Raw genomic sequence first — 20,350 nt, 5'->3', positions numbered from 1 at the left:
GTAGGGAAACGTTTTTGGCTCTGTGGGCCAAATCCCTCATCAGAACTTAGCATCGCAAGCTGAATTTGACAGGTGGGCAGGGCAACCCACCTGTCAATCATCTGACATCATTTTTCTTAAATACATCTAGTAAACTAAAACAGTTTTGCTTCCACATATAGTAATACATTGTTAAATCAGAGTTCATATCTGAGAAAGAAACGTGATTGGTTACTTACGCAAACAATTGGGATAGCTATAGTAGCCAGGAGCACACTGGCTGCATTTTGGCCCAGCATAGTTTGTATAGCAATGACAATGTCCCAAAGAGCCACACATGTTGCTCACAGACCCAGATATATCACAGTTGCATTCTGTAAAGGGGGAGAGAATAAGAAACCATGACATTGTTGTTTGTTAGTTCTCTTTAAGTTAGAGGTTCTTGGCCATTTTCGGCCTGTGGGCACATTTGGAAATCTAAAACACTGTTGTGGGCACCACAGAATGCTGATTTCATAGAAGGAAAACTGGTGATGCTCAGAATCACACACACACACCCCAAAAAAATCCCACTTATACGCACTAAAGCAGGCAACCTCCCTGCCTTTAAGAAGCTAGCAACCTCTCCAAAACAAAAATTATTTGAAAAAACATTGAGAGGGACAGGTGGTTTTGGATGGTACCTAGAAGACTGTCTTGGGGTTCTGTGGTGCTCACAGGTGTTACACAGGGGAACCCCAGATTTTAATCATAATTTTTATTCCCCAAAGCAAATGTCAAGAGACGGCAGTAAATATCCTAATGTTAGGAGGAGGGAGGGAGGGAAGGACCTTCAGCGAAAGGAAAAAAATATGTTCTTCTTAGCACGTCAATATTTAAAATTGTGTCAACATTTATTTAAAAAATAATAATTCAACTAATTTCAAGCTGCAAACCCTGAAGCTTTCCAGTGGACACCAATGCACCATAACCAAATAATAATCGCTATGCCTTTTTGTCTGTAAAGTTAGAGAGATGGCTCTAGCATTAGGCAGAATGAGGTGGCTACCTCAGGAGGATGCTTTTGCATGTTATGAAAGAGCAATAAATTATTGCCTATTTAATTTAGTGTTGTCACATTTTCACTGACAGGGAGGGGAAGAGGTGGCTGTGGGATATTCTGCCTCAGGCATGAAAACGACTTGACCTGGCTTTGGTACTATGAACCTTGACTTGGGAAGGTGGGTGCAGAAGGCAACATGTGCTGCTCTCCCTTAGGCAGCAAAATGTATGGGGTTCACTTTATAACTGACATGTCTGGGGACCAAGCAAGATGAAATGAAGCTATCCTTAGTTAAGTGTTTGTGGTCTTGCTAGACGATACCCTTATAGTACTAATTCCCTGAGCCCAGCAGCCGATTACTAAATATGCCTTAATTTTTTGCAATGTCAGCTATTAGCATAACCATCTGACGTTCTGTGAGCATTTTAAAAATGCTGATCAGTCTAAACTCTGCAAAAGCAAACTGACAGATTAATGGCTGCTTAGAGCCAAAAGTAATGCATTTATTATGCATATGCATTGGCTTGTGGTACATTATGAGATTTAACAAACTACTGTTGCTACTTCACTTTTTAAAAAGTTCTTTATGCACCTCCAGCTGTGAGTTACTATCTGAAGACGCCCAGAGGGAGGGCAGGAATGCAAAGTAGATGCCTCTTAAGATCCATTGTAACCTAATCGCCTTTTAAATATATCAGAATCGTTATTGAATTTGGCTTCAATATGGAATTTAGTTCAGATTTCTCAGCTCCATCTTGAACATGACTGTGGCAAATTATCTTGGCCGTTATTAGACTGTATGGTGAATTCTGATGTTCTAAGCCTCATTAGGTCCTCATGGATAATTGTACTTAGCTGGAGGCTTTTGCTGCAAAAAAGAGTGCCCTCAAAATCACATACAGTGGTGCCTCGCAAGACGAAATTAATCCGTTCCGTGAGTCTCTTCGTCTTGCGGTTTTTTCGTCTTGCGAAGCACGGCTATTAGCGGCTTAGCGGCTATTAGCAGCTTAGCGGCTATTAGCGGCTTAGCGGCTATTAATGGCTTAGCGGCTTTAAGAAAAAGGAAACAAACTCGCAAGAACTCGCAAGACGTTTCGTCTTGCGAAGCAAGCCCATTGTGATGGCCTGGGATTCCGAGTCTGAGAGCGATCCGGAGGAATCCCAGCCGGCACAGGAGTCCCCGCCTCCAGGGCCGGCTGAACTGGGGCAAGGCCTAGATGCTGAGGAAACTCAAGAGCAGGCACCAGGTGAAGCCATTCTGGCCCCAGAGGTGCTGGAAGACTCAGTGGCCACAGGTGAGCCTCCTCCAGGGCCCAGTAACCCTTCGGCCTCTCCTGATCTGCAGAGGCTTAGGGCAGAGAGGCGAAGGGAACTGGTTGCCCCCAGGAGGAGTGCTCGCCTTAAGGCCAGAGTAGGCGGGGCTCCTGGGGGTCGGGACCGCCCCTGACCTTAGAAGAGGATAAAAGCCCACTCATCCCGGCCCCAGGTTGCAGGAGCAACGTCGTTGTTGGCTTCGGACCTTCCTGTGATCCTGATCCCTGCTCGGCCTCCTGTTCCTGAATAACCGGTACTCCTGTTCCCTGCTCGGCTTCCTGTTCCTGACTATCCAGTACTCCTGTTCCCTGCTCGGCTTCCTGTTCCTGACTATCCAGTACTCCTGTTCCCTGCTTGGCCTCCTGTTCCTGACCATCCGGTGTTCCTGTTACCTGCTCAGCCTTCTGTTCCAGCGTTCCTGTTCCCCGCCCGTCTCTCTGCATCGGACCTCGCCCCGCTTCGTGTGGACTCTGCTACACTCACGGTACCTTACCCCCGGGACCAGCACACCCATAGGGAAATTCGTCTTGCGGAACGACTCAAAAAATGGAAAACTATTTCGTCTAGCGAGTTTTTCGTATTGCGAGGCATTCGTCTTGCGGGGCACCACTGTACTGGCCTCATTCAGGCATAAGGCTAAGCCCAGCCATAGGTTGGCGTAAAGAAGTAAATATGAAAGCTCCCAGCGAGATGATCATGGGCCCTCCAGTCCCAATTGCTGTTGTGTTGCTGTCCAAACCTGGTCTTCTGATTTTCTAGCCCCTGAATAAACCATAGAACAAACCTTTTGTTTTTCATGGTGTAAGCTAAACCGTGGGCCAGGGTTTTGACAAAGTGCTAAACCAAACTATAGCTTAGCACACAGCAATGTGTGCAGGAGCAAAAGTAGAGGAAGTGGTCACTATCTTCTTATTGCAGGTTTGCTTATTATGTGCAAATGGGATCACTGATTAGTTCCATGTAACAGAAAACATCCCCCCCCCCCACTCCCCAGTACTTCAGGTGCTTTCGTAAGGGCTCTTGTACTGTCAAATCAGTTTTCTGAGCATTTTCAAATAAAAATGGCTCCACTTAGATCAATATAACGGAGAGTCTTTCATCAATTTTAATGGCTATGGATTTAATGTCTCCCACATAAATCTCAACTCTTATATTTGGAATTTTAACATTACCCTTCCGATCTATTTAGCTTTCATAGGATGTTTTCCTTTCTTTGGCTGCCTTTTGTGAGCCCCTCTCACCTGGGCCTCATGTCAACTTTTTAAAGCTCAACATGTCAACCAAGCCAATTTGAGGTACATTTTCTTAACAAAGCCATGAACTGACTCATTTCCAATGAAACATTCTTCCATGCCGACTAAAGGATATAAGTTATGGTTTTCATTAAATCATTTGTATGTCTTCCCGGTCCAGCAATATCAAACTCTTTTGCTGTGTCGTCTCAATCCAGCATTTTGCAATAAGTGGAGAACTTTTCAAAGTTCATAATATTTTCCAGTGTCGCATTCAGGAAGGGGCAAGCATTCTGCACTCCTGTGAACATAGTGCTTTTTATATTTTATTTTGCCTTTATTTTTCATCACTTTCCAATTACTGGGTCATGTGATAAGAAGAAACTGTCACACAGTCCTGTGACACATTGCATCCTGACACCGCAACACATAATGTACGGGGAGGAATTATAGTACAGTAATTGCTTAGTGGGATGCGGGTGGCACTGTGGTCTAAACCACTGAGCCTCTTGGGCTTGCGGGTCAAAAGGTTGGCAGTTTGAAACCCCGCAACGGGTTGAGCTCCCGTTGCTCTGTCCCAGCTCCTGCCAACCTAGCAGTTCGAAAGCACGCCAGTGCAAGTAGATAAATAGGTACCACTACAGTGGGAAGGTAAACAGCGTTTCCATGAGCTCTGGTTTCCATCACAGTGTTCCATTGCACCAGAAGCAGTTTAGTCATGCTGGCCACATGACCCAGAAAGCTGTCTGTGGACAAACGCCGGCTCCCTTGGCCTGAAAGTGAGATGAACGCCACAACACCATAGTCGCCTTTGACTGGACTTTACCATCCAGGGGTCCTTAGCCTTACAGTACAGTGGCACAACACATGCTTTGCAGTTCCAGGTGCAACTCCTAGCCTCTTTAGTTACAGGATCTTAGCTGAGGGGAAACCTTGACTGAGACCATGGAGAGTGCCTGCCAATGAGAGTGGATAGCACCTAACACTGCAATCCTATACAAGTCTATTCAAAAGTAAGCCCCATTGGGTAAGCCCCATTGAATTCAGAGGGACTTACTCCCAGGTGTGTATAGGATTGAAGCCTAAATAACCCACTGCCTTACTCAGTGTAAGGCTGCTTCTAATATCTCAATATGCTTCCCTCCCAATTCTCAAAACATAAGGATGCAGCCAAAAGGAACACATGACTGTACACATTTTCAAGTTTGATGTCCCCCTGACCAGATCAATGCGGTCAGATTTCTTTATTTGTTTATTTTACCTTGACAGAAGGGGAAAGAATAGTATCCAGGCTGGCAGGCGCTGCACTGAAAGCCATCTACACCAACACGGCAAAGGCATCTTCCAAGGAAGTCACATATTTCAGGGAGGGTGCCAGCTAAATTGCACTCACACACTGCCAGGGGAAGACAGGGCACTTTCAGAAGTGATTCTGATAGAAGCAACACACTTCACAGACGTCAGAAGCTAAACTACCTCCAGGATTGTAGTGAAAATTATCCCCCGTCCCACCATTTGCTAGTTCCCAGTTTGACATGCAGGTCATAAAAACGTTGATTCTAAAGAAAGCTAATTATTTATGCCACTGCAGAAATCCAATTAACTTGAACTTGAACACTCACAAGTTCCATAACTAGGTCAACATGCTCCTTCCCCAAGCCTTTTGGAAGTGATATTTATTTTTTCTTCATTGTTTGATTTTTTTAAGACAGATATGGAACATGTGGCCTTCCCGAGGTTGTTAGACTCCAACTCCCATCATCCCCAGGCAGCATGGCCAAGGATCAGAGATTATAGGCAACAAGGTGGCTAACAAATACAGTATAAAATGAAGCCAAAACCATGATTACTTACTTTGACAGAAAGGGTAATGGAAATAGCCTACAGCACAGCTATCACAGGCAATTCCCTGGAATCCTTCACGGCATCGGCACTGTCCTGTTCGTCTGTCACATTCACGATCACCTAATGCACCTGAACCATGGCACTGGCAAGCTAGGGACATTTTTAAAAAGTTAATAGTCTTGAAATTCAAACGTATTTGGATGGGGGGGGGGGTTAAAATTGCATTGCATTTGATTTTGGCATCTGTCAGCAGAATCAGAATCGTAGAACTTACGTTTACAACGTGGCCCAAAAAATCCTGGCTTGCAGCCTCCTAATGCAGAAAGACAGAATGACGCCGTGGAATTAACAGAACAAGCAAAGGAAACCCTCAAATGTAGCAAATCTATTAGTTGCTAAAGAACGTTATTAAAGGATAAGCCCTGCCTTGCTGATTTCCAGGTGCAGGAACTGAGGAAGCCAGGAAGCTCTAAGTAAAAGATTTTCAATGCTAAGAAACAGACAGGTCTTGTGATGGAGGAATTCTTGACCAGCAGAAGTCAACTTCCTTTGCAGGTGGACATACACACACGTATTAAACCTATCTTTCTCTTCTTTTTTAAAATGTAGTATTTATTAAGCTACTGAAACAAGCACGTACAGTTCCAAATGTTGGCGCTGTTCAAATGTAAGAAGCTATGCACAGTGTTGTTTATTCTGATTGGTAGTTGCTCTCCAGCATCTCAGGCAGAGATCTTTCACATCACCCTGCTACCTGACTCTTTTTTTAAAAAAATGGAAATGCCAGGGTTTGAACCTGGGACTTTTTGCATGCAAAACATGGGTTCCTTCTCTCAACGGAGAATGAAGTGAATCATTGTGATGCACTGTCTGCCTTTGGTCACGTCCACGCCATACATTTAAAGCACTCTTATACCATTTTGACAGCCATGGTTTTCTCCAATGAAATCTGGGGAATGGAGCTTGTTAAGGGTGCTGGGAATTGTAGCTCTCTGTGGGATTCTCTAACAACCCTCAACACCCTTATAAACTTGGATTCTTTGGAGGAATTCTTTAAACACATGCATTTCTACTCAAAGTAAGCCCCACTGGGTTTAAGTGATAAGGCTCCACTGAGCTCAAAGCCTCAATCCTTTGCATACTTACTTGGGATTATACTCCTGAGTAAGTATGAAAAGATTGAGGCGTTGAAGCCTCTTTCTCTCATCCCAGCACAGAAGTCAAGCAAGCTGCCAGAGGACGGACAGAGCAATCAGTCCCTCTCTGGGCAGTGTGCTGCGTGGAAAAGAAGAATGAGGCAAAGAGAAAGGAGAAAAGTGGGTGGCATAAAGAGAGGGAGAAAATGAGATGGCAGTAAGAGAGAAAATGGACACCAACCAAAGGAGGAAGGCACTCGCAGGTTTTAATCTAAAGACGAAGCACATTTATACTAACAATTTCTGAACATCCACATACAAACCAGCCTCAGAAAGGAAAACTCATATGCTACTTGAGTAAACCCACCCTCAGATTAACTATATTTACCGGGATTGTGCCTATGATGGATACAGGGTTATTAAATTATAAAAATGCAAACACAACAGAAAAAGATCACTTGCCAGCTATATGACCAGCTGAAGGGTCTTCTGGACTTGGAGTAACAGGATAAACAGGATTCCCTTTCAAGAGGGGAGGAAAAGAAGACAACTTTCAGAAAATATCTACTACATTTTACTTACTCACTACATTTATACATCGCTCTTCTACCCAAAGCACTCAATGTGCTTCACAGTATAAAACAATTAATTTCATAAATATGATACAATGGCTCAGGATCGCATTATCTCAAGAACCACCTGTCCCCATATGAACTGACCCATACCCTGTGATCATCATAAAGCCCTTCTTCGTGGGCCTCTTCCACAAGAGGTCTGGAGGATGGCAACATGAGAGTGGGCCTTTTCCGCAGTGGCTCCCCATTTGTGGAAATGCTCTCCCCAGGGACATTCAGCTGACACCTTCATTACGCATCTTTAGGTGCCAGGGGAAAACTTTCCTCTTCAACCAGGCCTTTGGCTGATTCTATGACCTTTTAAATGTGTTTGGGGCGGTGGTTATGGGTTTATTTTGTCCTTGTCCTTGTTCTTATTATGAATTTTGTGTTGTGAATCACCCAGTGACCTTTGGGTGAAGGGAGGTATACAAATTTAATACAACAATAATAAAATGAATCATGACAATTACCTGAGACAATTCCAGAAGATGTGGGGGGATGTGAGTTGGTGCATCAGAGAGTATCTCACTGTGTCTCACCCTTTCCTCTACTGTAATATAGGAAGCTGCCTTACTCAGAACCAGACCACTGGTTCATAGCTCACAATTGTCTACACTCTCCAGCATCTCTCCAGGGTGACAGATAGGAGACATTCCCAGTCCTATCTGAAGATGCCAACAACTGAACCTGGGATCTTTTGCATGTAAAGCAGATAACTCTGTCATTGAGCTACAGTCCTTCCCAGATATTACATGCATGGAGCTGCATAGACTTGTTGGGATTAGGAAGGTGGGGCAATGGCTGAAAACAAAATCTTTTGCTTCTTACCTTCCTTTTTTCTTTTCACTAACTCTGGCTCCTCACTTGTCAACATTCTTTGTCATTCTTCCTCCTCCCAAATCCCCCTCCTGACACATCATCTTTACCTCTCTTCTCCCCACCCTCCACCCTTGGCCTTATGTTCTCCCTTACCCAAATCTTCTTCTTCCCCTTCCCTCACTCAAAACATCCCTCTGGCTTACTTCCCCTACCCTTGCTCAGATCAGCGCTCTGTCCTGGCCCTCCTCATCTGAAGAAGAACTTGAGCTCACAACTCTGGTTCTGCCAAAGGCTTTCGTTTTCAGATTAGATCAATGCATGAGGCGTATTACAGGTCACAGGAATCTGCAGGTACATGGGAGGTGAAATATAGGGCTATGTGCCAGCTAAGGCATTGATGCAACAAGCAACATGCCCTTAGTGGCAAGCAGCAGCTGCAGTCCTGAGACTTGGCAAGCAGGTAGGCACTACTTGAGGTGGGCTGGCCTTGTTCCAAGGTGACAGAGGCAGAGACACAACTAACATGGCATCAGACTTACTGCTAGCCACCTCCCCAGAAGGGGGTGGAGTCTTGAGTGACAGGAGGAACCACCAAAGGACTAGGCACCTCTTGAGGGAGAAGAGTAGAAGGCTCCTCCATCCATCTACTTGGGCCCTCCCCAGTGTCCCCCAAGATGCTGTGTCCCTCCTTGAAATTTAGACACATTTTGTGCCCCAGAATTAATGATGATCATAGGGACCCTCCCTGAGGTCTTCTAGTGCCCATTCTTCAAGCCCCTCCAACTCTTCCTCCATGTCTGACCACTCCCTCCATGATACCCTAAGGGACTCATGACACCCTCTCTTGCCCACATCTCTCCCTGGCTCACCTTCTCTTGTAATCAACCCCTTGCACTTCTTCACCCAGTTCTCTTCTCCTCCACTCTTTATTTCACCCCAGTCCACCCTGTTCTTCATCCCTCCTCCTCACCTTCCTCTGTTACAGAGAACTGAGTGAAATGATGCATTTAAAAAATATTCAAGGGATTTCCCTTGTGCTGGTAGACCTTTGGAATGCTTCAATGGCCACCTGCTTCCTTTCCTCTAGCTATTTTCTGCATTTTTATCCACCCGTCCCCACCATGTTTAGGTATGTAGACGTCTTGCAGCTTTAGAAAGAGAATTCTATATACCATGACCTTTGACACCAGACTAAGATGTATATTTTTAGGACCCATCCTATTTTTCTGATTGTAAGTTGTTTTCAATTGTTTTTAATGTTGTGTTTTAAATTGTTGTACGCCGCCCTGTGACCTTGGGATTAATCGCACATCATCATTATCATCATCATCATCTCATTATTTTCTAAGGGCTGTGTTCTATAAGTAACAGTAGCCTGAAACACAACTGAAATATTACGCAGTATTGGAATGGAAACAAAGAAAACAGGGTTGGGGAGGGGCAGAAACACTCAGCCAGAGAAAACATGTTTAAAAATAGAAGTTGCAGATGTCTGCTTCCCAACCCATGAGCCAACCAGTCACAGAGATATATAACAACATGTTTTGTTAGTAGAATTCAGCTTTATCTCACATTTATGACTGCTACTTCCCTCCATGCTTCATTGCAAAACCCAGAATATTTATTTCCTTGTCTTTTTTTGCAGTATAGCTTTTACTTACTGGTGACTTTGGGGGAAATATGATTGGAACAAATGCATGTGTAGGGGGGATATTTAATGAGACAGGACAAAAATGCAGAGCTGTGTGTTGATATATGGATACTCACCATAGCAGAAGGGGAAGCTATGGTATCCTTCAGCGCACCGGTCACAGGTCTCACCCTGATAATTCAACTTGCAGTAACAGCGACCAGATCCTTCCTCACAGCCATCAGAATGTTCTGGGTTACAGCTGCAGGCTGTATATAAAACAGTATCAGTCCCAAATCTTTCTTCAGCTTGAATTTATTTACTTCCTATTAAAATTAAAGGAATGTCCACTGCACTTGGGCTACTTCCTGGTTTAGATAGCACTGTTGCAATAATCCTTTCCCTCTTTAAAGTGCTGTGAGAACTTTACCTCTTCAGTCAATACAGTATGATGCTTTCCTGTCAGCAACAGCTTAGGTTGATTTTTCTCGATATATGTCCCTCGTAGGCTCACGCGGGGGAGCGGGAAGAGGCTGCCTGCCTGTCAAATTGCTTTCTAGTATCCCAATTAACATCCTGGGTCCCAGTTTCTGAGCTTTATTGTTGTTTTTATTTATTTAGGCAGTTATGCCCCACTTCAATGTTACCACTTCTATTGCAACTTACAGCAAAATGTTTTTAAAAACTGAAGTAAAGAACTGCTTAAAAAGATGGATAAAATGGCAAAGAAATAGCACCAAAGCCAATCTGAGCAGTTTTTTAAGGGGCCTAATTAAAAATATAAGGGACGCAGGTGGCGCTGTGGGTTAAACCACAGAGCCTAGGACTTGCCGATCAGTAGGTCGGCGGTTCGAATCCCCGCGACAGGGTGAGCTCCCGTTGCTCGGTCCCTGCTCCTGCCAACCTAACAGTTCTAAAGCATGTCAAAGTGCAAGTAGATAAACAGGTACCGCTCTGGCGGGAAGGTAAACGGCGTTTCCGTGTGCTGCTCTGGTTCGCCAGAAGCGGTTTAGTCATGCTGGCCACATGACCCGGAAGCTGTACGCTGGCTCCCTCGGCCAATAAACCGAGATGAGTGCCGCAACCCCAAAGTCAGCCATGACTGGACCTGATGGTCAGGGGTCCCTTTACCTTTACCTAACTAAAAATATATTTGCTCGGTGCCAAAAAAGATAAGCTATTTGGTGCCTGGTGTTCCTTTCTGAGAAAGCTTGTCTCTCTGGTCTGACACCATCCTGACTCCCAAAGATGGGAAAACCCTAAGAAGGAGCCCCGAAGACTATCTGAACATATGGGTAAGTTCATGTGAGGGTAGGCAGTCCTTCCTGTACCCAGGTCCCAAGGGCCTTAAAAATAAGTGCATCAGCCTTTTGAATTCCCCTAAGGAAGGAACAGCAGCGGGTTGTCCCATGAAATGGCTGGAAAATACTTAATACAGTAACTGAAGAGATGTATTCTGTTCAGCAGGCTCCAACTCAACAGTTCCTATGTCTCAATCCTGACATACATTGCCAAATTTCCTAACTGCAGTATTCGGAGCCAAGTAAAGTTTCTGAGAGGGTTTCAGGGGCTACTCCACAAACAACGTATTTCAGTAAGTTTGACTGGGACGTTCTTTGAGCACGGCAAGCAATTACCGATCTATCATTCTCCAGCAGCAGTCACAGCTGGTGCACCAGTATTACCTCTTTTGGTCTCACACCAAAAACACAATAACATCACATGGGCAAAATCTATCTGAGCATTTCTCAAGCACATAGAGCAAAAAAAAATTTTTTTTTAAAAATGGTTCCTGTACCTTTGCGGTTTGCATGGCAGGGAAAAGCTGTTCTTGCAAAGTGAACTACGCTTAGAATCAGAGAAATTCTAGGGCAATAGAAATATACTGACTTCACATTCTAAAATATATTGGCATTAACTTCCCATTTTCCCATGAAATTGGAAGGTAGAGTGGAAACAAGGTCAGCCTCCCCATGAGGTGGGGTGAGGCAGCCACCTCAAACAGTGAAAGCAGCCTGCCCCCGCCACCAGGCCCCCCCCCCCTGACAGAAGAAACGCACCGCTGCCAGTAGCACCAGTTTCCAGCGACATCTCACAAGATTTCAGCATGATTTTGCTGGAAGCCAGTGCCACTGCTTGCACTTCACAGGTGCCCCCATGCAGCACCAGGGAAGAGAGACTTGCGGGGAGGCAGGATGCTAGCGGGGCAGCATATTCCTGCTTTGCCTCAAGCAGCAAAATGGGACGCACTGCCTCCGGGTGGAAATCAGTAGGGGGGAAAGCAAGAGGGAAAGAACATACGTATACATCCATACGTTGCTGTCACTGGAACACCATAAGGACGGTAGAAGCCCTTCAAGCATTTCTCACAGTTTACACCGGCTGTGTTGTGCTATGCAGGATAAAATAAGGAAAAAAGGTGACACGAGAAAAAAAACAGCTAAGCAAGGAAAGAACTGAATGTGGATGTTTGAAAATATGTTACTATGGCCAAGGAAGAATGTTAATGTGGTAGAAATGCAGTGCATTCTGGGTTTCTTGGAGGGCGGTTCTTTTGCATGTTGTCAGAAGCTGAGGAGTTAGAACCCACAGCTCTGGGTACAGTTACCTAAGCGATGACCCTGAAGTAGCACCTGAAGTAGCCAGGCCCACTCAGGCTGTCTCTTGGCTTATTCCCTCGTTTGACTTCCTGACTCAAACTCCTAGTCTAACTCCCAACTTAACCCCCTTCTCTTGGACTCCTCCCTCCAACTCGACAGCTTCTATGGCTCAACCTGGCATGTACAATTATACCTTGGTTTTCAGATGCCTTTGGAGTTGAATATTTTGGCTCCCGAATGATCAAAAACTGGAAGTGATCGTTCCAGTTTTTGAAGGTTCTTTGGAACCCAAACATCTGATGTGACTTCCGCGATGTCCGATTGGCTGCAGGAGCTTCCTGCAGCCAATCGGAAGCCGCACCTTGGTTCCCAAACATTTTGGAAGTCGCACGGACTTCCGGAACAGATTCCATTCGACTTCCAAGGTACCACTGTATTGACAAATGCCCTATATGATCAAAATCTAGTGAAATTAATGCAATCTTATATGAAAGACTATCTTCATGGCTGCTTTGACCATTAAATGACTTTTGTTAAATACAGTGGTAGATCAGTTTACGAACTTAATTAGTTCTGGGAGTCCATTCTTAAACCAAAGCATTCTTAAACCAAGGTGCGCTTTCCCTACTGAGGCCTCCTGCTGCCGGTGCCCTTCACCGTTCGGCTTCCGTTCGGCTTCCGAGGCAAAGTTCACTAACCGGAACACCTACTTCCGGTTTTGCGGAGTTTGTTCACCAAATAGTTCGTTAACAGGGCTGTTCGTAGACCGAGATACCACTGTATAAGAGAACATTCACTTTGGCTCTCCTTTAATTTACATCAGAAGGGAAAGCCAGTAACAAAGTTATCTGATTTCCATATGTTGCAACACACACACACCCAGTTCATTTCAAATGCAATTGGATGAAATGTGTTTTTTAAAAATGGAAAATGTAACACCAACTTATTTGGATAGCAGAGTTATTTAAAACTTTGTGATCATGAAAGATTAGCTCTACAGCAAGGGAATGGCATCTGTGTAACAGAAACTCATTGCCTGACACAGAGAACAAAGCATACATGATATCATTATTTTGCAAAGAAACAGACTCTGCACACCATGTCCCAGTTTTCTTCAGTCGGTCATTTATGCAAAACTTTATAATTGTGTTTCTATGATACAAATTGCAAAAGGGTAAGCCCAATACCTATGCCTTTTTTAGGATGGAAAAATTATAATTAGATTTCATGGCTAAGCAATTTCATGCAGCTTAATTTCCACAAAATCAAATTATGGACAATCAACATCAGTTGCAACGGACAGCGGGGTTTTTTTAAGATACCAGTCATTTTCCTTGCTTTGATGATGTTCAGAAAAGATGCTTAGCTAACATATTCTTTCATGGGCAAAAGTGCAAAGAGGAAACGACACAGAAATGGCAAACTGGAAACAAAGAGTTTCCCTCTTTCCCTTAAAAAATATTTTTTCTTTGATTTACATCCAGCTACATGTGAAACAAATACTGCTTTCAGTTTTCGCATGATGGTTGCACTGGATGTTTCCTATGACCCCAGGTCTCAAGTGGAAGGCTAGCTGTCCTCTGAAGCACTTGCCAGGGAAGAATGGGTTCTGCATCAATTCTGCACTGCCCGCCCAGTTCTGAACATGGCTTGGCTTCTTCAGCTACCCAAGCAATGGCCTGCTTCCCCCCTTAAATGATCAGAACTAGTATGACTGCATTGACTGATGGGATAAATTTGTAGTTTCCCAACAGGCTTTTGGGCCTCCTAAGGATCACCAAGACTACATTAGTAACAGAGCAGCTGTGCTGCCTGTGATGATCCTCCAATCAGCATCCTGAACATGTGGATGAGGAATGACCAGCACTGATTTGATGTGTTTTTCCACTGATAAACAGTGTCCAAAGTATCTGATTTAAATGGCAAAAGTCACCCTGCAAATAGTCTGGAGAAATGTCTCAAAATATCTCTCTTGCATCATTTCACCTTCATTACTCATGTCTCTTTAAAAAACATATCCATGTATTATTTCAAGCATGTATTATTTCAATCAGAGGTTTTGGGATGAATAAGATGAAGTATCCTATACTTGGTACAACACTTTCCCTTTAAGTGGTGTACTAAGTACAAGGTCCTTCATCTTAGTCATCTCAAAAGTCTTGTTCCCTTGATTTAAATTGCTGTTGGCTGTGCCTATTCAGAAGCTTAAAAAACAAAGTTCACAACACAATCTAACACACACAGAGAGAGAAGTAAGTCCTACTCAATTCAATGAGGCTTGTTCCCAGGTAAGTGGACATTGGATTGCAGCCTTATATGACTATCTCATACTCATTTACGTGGTAATGAGCCCAATTAACTCAGTGGGACTTCTGCGGAAACATGTTTAGAATTGCACTGTCAATCTTCCATTACTGAAGTTTACATATCAAGCGACCAGTGATTTCGGCTATCTCCTCTTTTGGAACATTTTTAGAAAAGATTGTGATGGGTATGATAATAAAATGTATTACATGGTTTCAAGACAGGGAGGAATGAAATAAACACTTTAATAATGGGAGTTTTACCTGACAGTTGATGCAGACCCCTCCACCTTGATACTGTTCATAAATATTTAAGCTCTCTTTACGTTGCTCAACTTCAGGATCATAATAGCAGTCCATGGCATGTCCATGGCAGTTGCAGGCTGAGAGAGATGATAAATTTCATTACAACCATCAGGCAAATGAGCAATGGAACACAGAGAAGAAAAAAGCACCTCTAATTTCCATATGTCATGCAATGAGTTTTTACAGCAGATGCAGCAAGGTCATCACAGTCTGTTCAGTCCTGCACTGTTCAGACTGAGAATTGTCATTTTGGGGGACATACGGAGGGCAGTGTATGACTGAAAAAGCTGCAAATTCACAGGGTAGTTTTTAGCAATACTTTCCAAGCACACAAATGGGGCCAAAATTGCTTCCGAAGAAGCAAGGAGTATCTCAACCAATTTTTTTGCCAGATAACTGGCCTTGAGATTGTTCCAAGTCAGAGCAGATGGGAGGAAGGGCAGGGAGTCGATCACTTCAGCATCCAAGCATGACCTGGAAATATCAAACCTGCATGGTTGCACTGGAGCTCTTAACAATATAGGATGGTGTCATATTATTTACTTATTCACAGCCTATCTGTTGCATAAAAGAGATTTTTCTTCCATATTACTCATGTGGGATTCAGGTACTGTTTGGTCTGACACGCCTATTTTCATTCAAAGGTTTTTGCAATGTTTGTCACTTTCAAGCTTCACAATATAGGCCGATTGGCCTGAAATGTTTGTACATTGATTTTCGTCAGTCTTTTGTTCTATGCCACATCCATGGCACGTGTTCACAGTTGAGTGCTCCTAATGTTGCTCTCCAACTCAGTTGCAAAACATGTTCCAATTCGCATCCAGAAAGCAGTTTTGCCAGTCCTTAGCTTGTGATGTGGTTCCCTGGCTGTCAAGCACTTGGGAAGTGTTGTGAAAGGGACTTTGGCAAGTGGATGAGACAATTCACTTGCCAGTCATTTGATGTCAGAATGGCATAAGGTGACTGACAGGTTGGCTATCTTGCCCACCTGTCAAAGTTGGTCCACAGGGGTGGAGACAGATAATAATCTGCCTTGGTCTGAAAGGGCCCTTCTTTAAATGGCTGGAATGAATTCTTTCAACATGTGAGGCAATAATACAGAGGGAAATTATATTATGTATATTAAAAGCACCTTTCCCTCCCCACCAAATAATCACATTCAGATGCTAAACTTACGTTCACAAGCATTTGTACTGCTTGTTGTTGCAGGTTGCCATTGTTTCTGGTTATATCCAGGGCAGCAATGATTGCAGGTTTCTCCACAAGTGTTGTGCTGACATTCACATCGGTACCTGGGTATATAAGTAATTGTCATTTGATTCCCCGCCCATCAATGATTCTCTCTCTTTTTGTATTTTTCACACTCTGACGTGATGTGTGCACAAACCTAACTCACAGAATGTACCAGCAGTCTCTTAAAATTAAACTTGAATCCTTTATAACAGCCATGGGGTTGAAGTATTATTATTATTAATAATAATAATAATAATAATTTATTATTATTATTATTATTATTATTATTATTATTATTAGATTTCCAAAACAACTTATATGAAGACATCTCAAGATGATGAACAATGTAAAATAGCACAAAAAATACATTACCATACATTTAAAGCACTGTTACAACACTTTAACACTCATCGCCAAATAATCCTGGGAAATGTAGTTTGTTAAGGGTTAAGAGAGCTATAATTTCCAGAGTGGTTCAATCACTCTTCTCAAGGAACTCTTGAGAACTGTAGCTCTCTGAGGAACCGGGATCTCCTAATAACCCATTTCCTGAAACTGGGATTAATTTCCACCTTAGAAACAGTAAAGTGCTAAAGATGCCTTAAACAAATTCTGAAGTTATAGAAGTAAAACCTGAAAATGATGCCATCATTGTACAGCCACAAAGCAACCGTTTTGAAAGCACAATGGTTTTGGTCGTACTGTTGAATCCTTACCTGTATGAATTTATGTCCCTTTCGGCATCACAGATATCTGCATGTCCATTACAAACACACTGTCCACCAACACTGATGTCTTTTATGCTGTAGTAATACTAGACAGAAACAAGATTTGCAGGTAAGTAGCTGACAGAGCTTATCCTCAGGGTGTTCTCTCAAAGATTATGAATTCTAGACCCAAGATGATATAAACTTGCTAGTGAAATATATATATGACCACCAATAATTTCCGCCTACCATGAATCTTTGACCTTGATAAACTTCTTCTCCACTAAAATTTGTATTTTAAACATATTTTGGTTATTTATTGATTGATATGGGCTGAGGGGCAGAAGATAAAAAAGGGAAGTGAAAAATAGAATGGGCAGCTCTAGAACAGAAAGTTATAATAATTGTTGCAGAAGGGAGAGCTAAGAGGATTGGGAGAGCCCTGCTGGATCAGGCCAAAGGCCCATCTTGTCAAGCACTCTGTTCTTCCATAGGAAACCCACCAGCAAAACCTTAGCGCAACAGTACTATGGAAGCAGATGCAGTAATGCAAGTATACAGCCATGAGTTGAAGTAGCTGGTTCGATCCTTTCTGATCACCCACAAATCCATTGGCTGTCTTTAGGCAAACAACTATGTTTCAACACTTCATCTTTACATTCCCATCTTTTTAAAGGGCATTATAAGGATGATTAGATTAGAATGTGACTAAACCAGATCAGGGTAGCTGAAGGGTCTCAAACCCTCAGTGAGTTAGGGGCTTCCCCTGCATATGAAGACAGGCTCTGGCAGATTGAGTGGACAAGACCAATACTGGGTCCAACAGTCAAGAAGATGGTTTTTACATGTGCTGTAGAGGGAAGTGAGGGGCTGGTGGAGCTCATCAACCTGGGAAGGTAGCCCCTCTAGGAGAAGGAAAATGCTGGTCCTAAACCTCCGCTGCCTTGCAGGATATCTTCAGGAGAAGAAAATGAGTAAACCTTATACAAATCTGGAGTGGAGTCCCTAAGATGGTTGGATGGCACCTTGTATGCCTCCTTCCAGCAACTCCTGCAGCCAAGCTGGTACCAAACATATTGCTCTGCTTTCCTTTGGACCACATCAACAAGGCCAAGAGGGGGGTCCTGTAATTTGGGCTTGCACCCCATGGAGATCAGTTTGGTGCTGCTAACACAGTGGTTTGACTTCACCCCCAGAGGTGCACTCCATTGTCTCTCCAGACAAACAGATGCCAACAATTCTTTGAGAATTTAGGAAGAGGTGCAACACATACTTATTTCATCACGTGTAGCCATACAGTGGTTTATGAGGCTTCATACAGCACCTATGCAATAACAAGTCTTTCTCCATAATGTCAAAAGGGTACAGAGCTATGCGGATCAAAGCCGAAGATCTTAGAATTATGTTAAATCCCATGCTCCATGGTTTCAAATTGGCCAACCATCTATTGACTTAAACAGCAGGAATCCAAGACACAGAGTAAGCATTACAGCAATATCAAGTAAAGTGGGAATACAAAAAAGATAATTTCCACTCACTATTCATGTCACTGACCAGGGGCCCAAAATAATGTACTGTATAGTTGTCTCAGAAACTCAAAATTGTTAGTCATTCTCCAGAACTGTTTAGCCTTATTCAGTGCATGTCTGTTCCAATATAACAATTCAGGGATTAAGATTAAGGCTGCAGTCTATAGGAACTTACTTATCTTGCAGTGCTCAGTTGAGTCTTACTTCTGAGTAGACATTCACAGGATTGCACTGCTCGGCTGCAATTGAGCATATGCTTATTTGGAAGTAAGTCCTATAGTACACAGTGGATTTATTTCTGAATAAATATGCATAGGATTGGGCTTCTAGTCATTTGCAAGCACTACTAATCCATATGGTGTCCAGAGAGCTTAAAAGTATGTTATCTGAGCACCACTCCCTGCCACCAGCCCATGTATGGCAGATAAAGCCACACTCAGTCAATAGTTATAATACCTTCTGTGTACATTTAAGAAAGAGAGAGAAAGATTCTCCACCCTACCTGAGCAGTACTGATGTACAGTGGAAGGAAGAAGGCCAATAAAGAAATCAAGTTTGCTACCTTATCCTCAGTGACCAGGAAAGGCAAAAGGTTGCATCTGCAGGGGAATTATTTTATCTTACAAATTCTGCTTCACATATGTGTAATGATTAAAAGCCTACTCCATGTTTTCCTAGCAGTTCTAGCACATCAGAATCTGGAGTAATTCAAAACCAGGTTTTATTTAGGAGTCACACTCTTTTTCTCTAGTAGAAGATTCTAGTAGAACTCTGTGAAACTACCTGCTTGATAAAGGTCAGAGTGATAAAATCATACTCTGCTTAGACCACTTTTCTGCATCTTCCTGGATCCAAATTTCCTGAAGAAATTTACAATATGCATCCCACTTTCCCCAGAAATCCTTAAATATGAATGCAGCTGGAGTAAGGAGTGGCTTTAGACCAGAGGTAGCCAACATGGTACGATATTGCTGAATAAAATCTCCCTTCAATACCAACCAGTATGGCCACGGCCAGGGCTGATGCTAGTTGCAATCCAGCAACATCTAAAGGGCACCACATAAGTAGGAAGGTTCCTTATGTAAAGTTAGACCATTGGTCCTTCTTGTTTTTAAGCAGAGTTTGGATGGCCATCTGTCATGGCTGTTTTAGTTGAGATTCCTGCATTGCAGGGAGTTGGACCCGATGTCCCTCAAGGTCTCTTCCAACTCTACAATCCTATGATTCCTCCCTGCCAAAAGATAACATTTACTCACTCTGCGCGTCACTGTAGGATCCCGTTGAGCTTTAGATATCAAGTGCCCAAGAAGGGTATTGGTTCTGAGGAAATGTAAACGAATATTTGTTGCTTTAGTAAATTCTCTAAGTATAGGAGAATGGGTGAAGTTATTTGCTCCTGGACGACCGTTTACCAAGGATATCACAATCTAATACGAGAGAGAGAGATCAGTTTTAAAACATGGACAAATTAATAGAAAGCAACTTATCTAGGACATGAATAAGCAAACTGGGCCCCTGGTCCATTATTGCAACCATTATTTCAAGAGTGGGCATTGTTTCAAAAGGTGAATAGATTCCAGTGAAATGTTGTTAGAATTAGTGTAATGCCACCCACTACAAGCATAGCTAAATGCAAACGTGGGCATAGGCAATTGGTGGCCATACAATACAGCCACAGACTAGGGGAAAGGAATTACAATAGGCTTCATTGTAGAAACACTCAAGTAACTTGCAGCACAAGCCTAGACATATCCTCTCAGAAGTGAAATCAGTGGGCTTACTAACAGTCAAGCCTGGAATGAGAAGGCAGAGTGGGGGCAGCACTTTGATGATGATTTGGAGGCATGTTGCAGCCCTGAGCTATCAACCATAATGTTTCAAATGAGCCCTCAACCCAATCTTCTTTAACAGATTTGGGGACAGGGGCTGCAGAGAGAAGGGAGAATCAATGAAAGTCATCTCTTCCCTTTCATCTAACAGAAGCCTCCAATGGATCAATGAGCCTTTAATCAGTGGAGCAACATAATAATAATGTATTTTACACCACCCTTCAATCAT

General features: G+C 43.1%; 1 protein-coding gene across 2 annotated transcripts in view; it reads right to left on the bottom strand.

Annotated features, from left to right (window-relative positions):
• LAMA3 (laminin subunit alpha 3) overlaps positions 1–20,350 on the bottom strand; it is a 137,542-nt gene that overhangs the window by 97,928 nt on the left and 19,264 nt on the right. The window contains exons 5-15 of one of the 2 annotated variants that reach the window (XM_081205493.1): positions 19,549–19,719; positions 16,773–16,870; positions 16,000–16,115; positions 14,782–14,900; positions 11,916–12,006; positions 9,752–9,883; positions 7,011–7,070; positions 5,687–5,725; positions 5,422–5,562; positions 4,829–4,963; positions 219–353 (exon numbers count right to left, since the gene is read on the bottom strand). In XM_081205493.1, coding sequence (XP_081061619.1) covers positions 219–353; positions 4,829–4,963; positions 5,422–5,562; positions 5,687–5,725; positions 7,011–7,070; positions 9,752–9,883; positions 11,916–12,006; positions 14,782–14,900; positions 16,000–16,115; positions 16,773–16,870; positions 19,549–19,719 — 1,237 coding nt within the window. The remainder of the gene's footprint in view (positions 1–218; positions 354–4,828; positions 4,964–5,421; positions 5,563–5,686; positions 5,726–7,010; positions 7,071–9,751; positions 9,884–11,915; positions 12,007–14,781; positions 14,901–15,999; positions 16,116–16,772; positions 16,871–19,548; positions 19,720–20,350) is intronic. The other variant, XM_081205494.1, reaches the window with a different exon arrangement.

Source organism: Podarcis bocagei, assembly GCF_964188305.1.
Source record: "Podarcis bocagei genome assembly, chromosome: 8".
In the NCBI taxonomy this organism is placed as follows: Eukaryota; Metazoa; Chordata; class Lepidosauria; order Squamata; family Lacertidae; genus Podarcis; species Podarcis bocagei.
The sequence above is the reverse complement of the archived record's forward strand: the minus strand, read 5'-3'. Positions and strand labels throughout refer to the sequence as shown.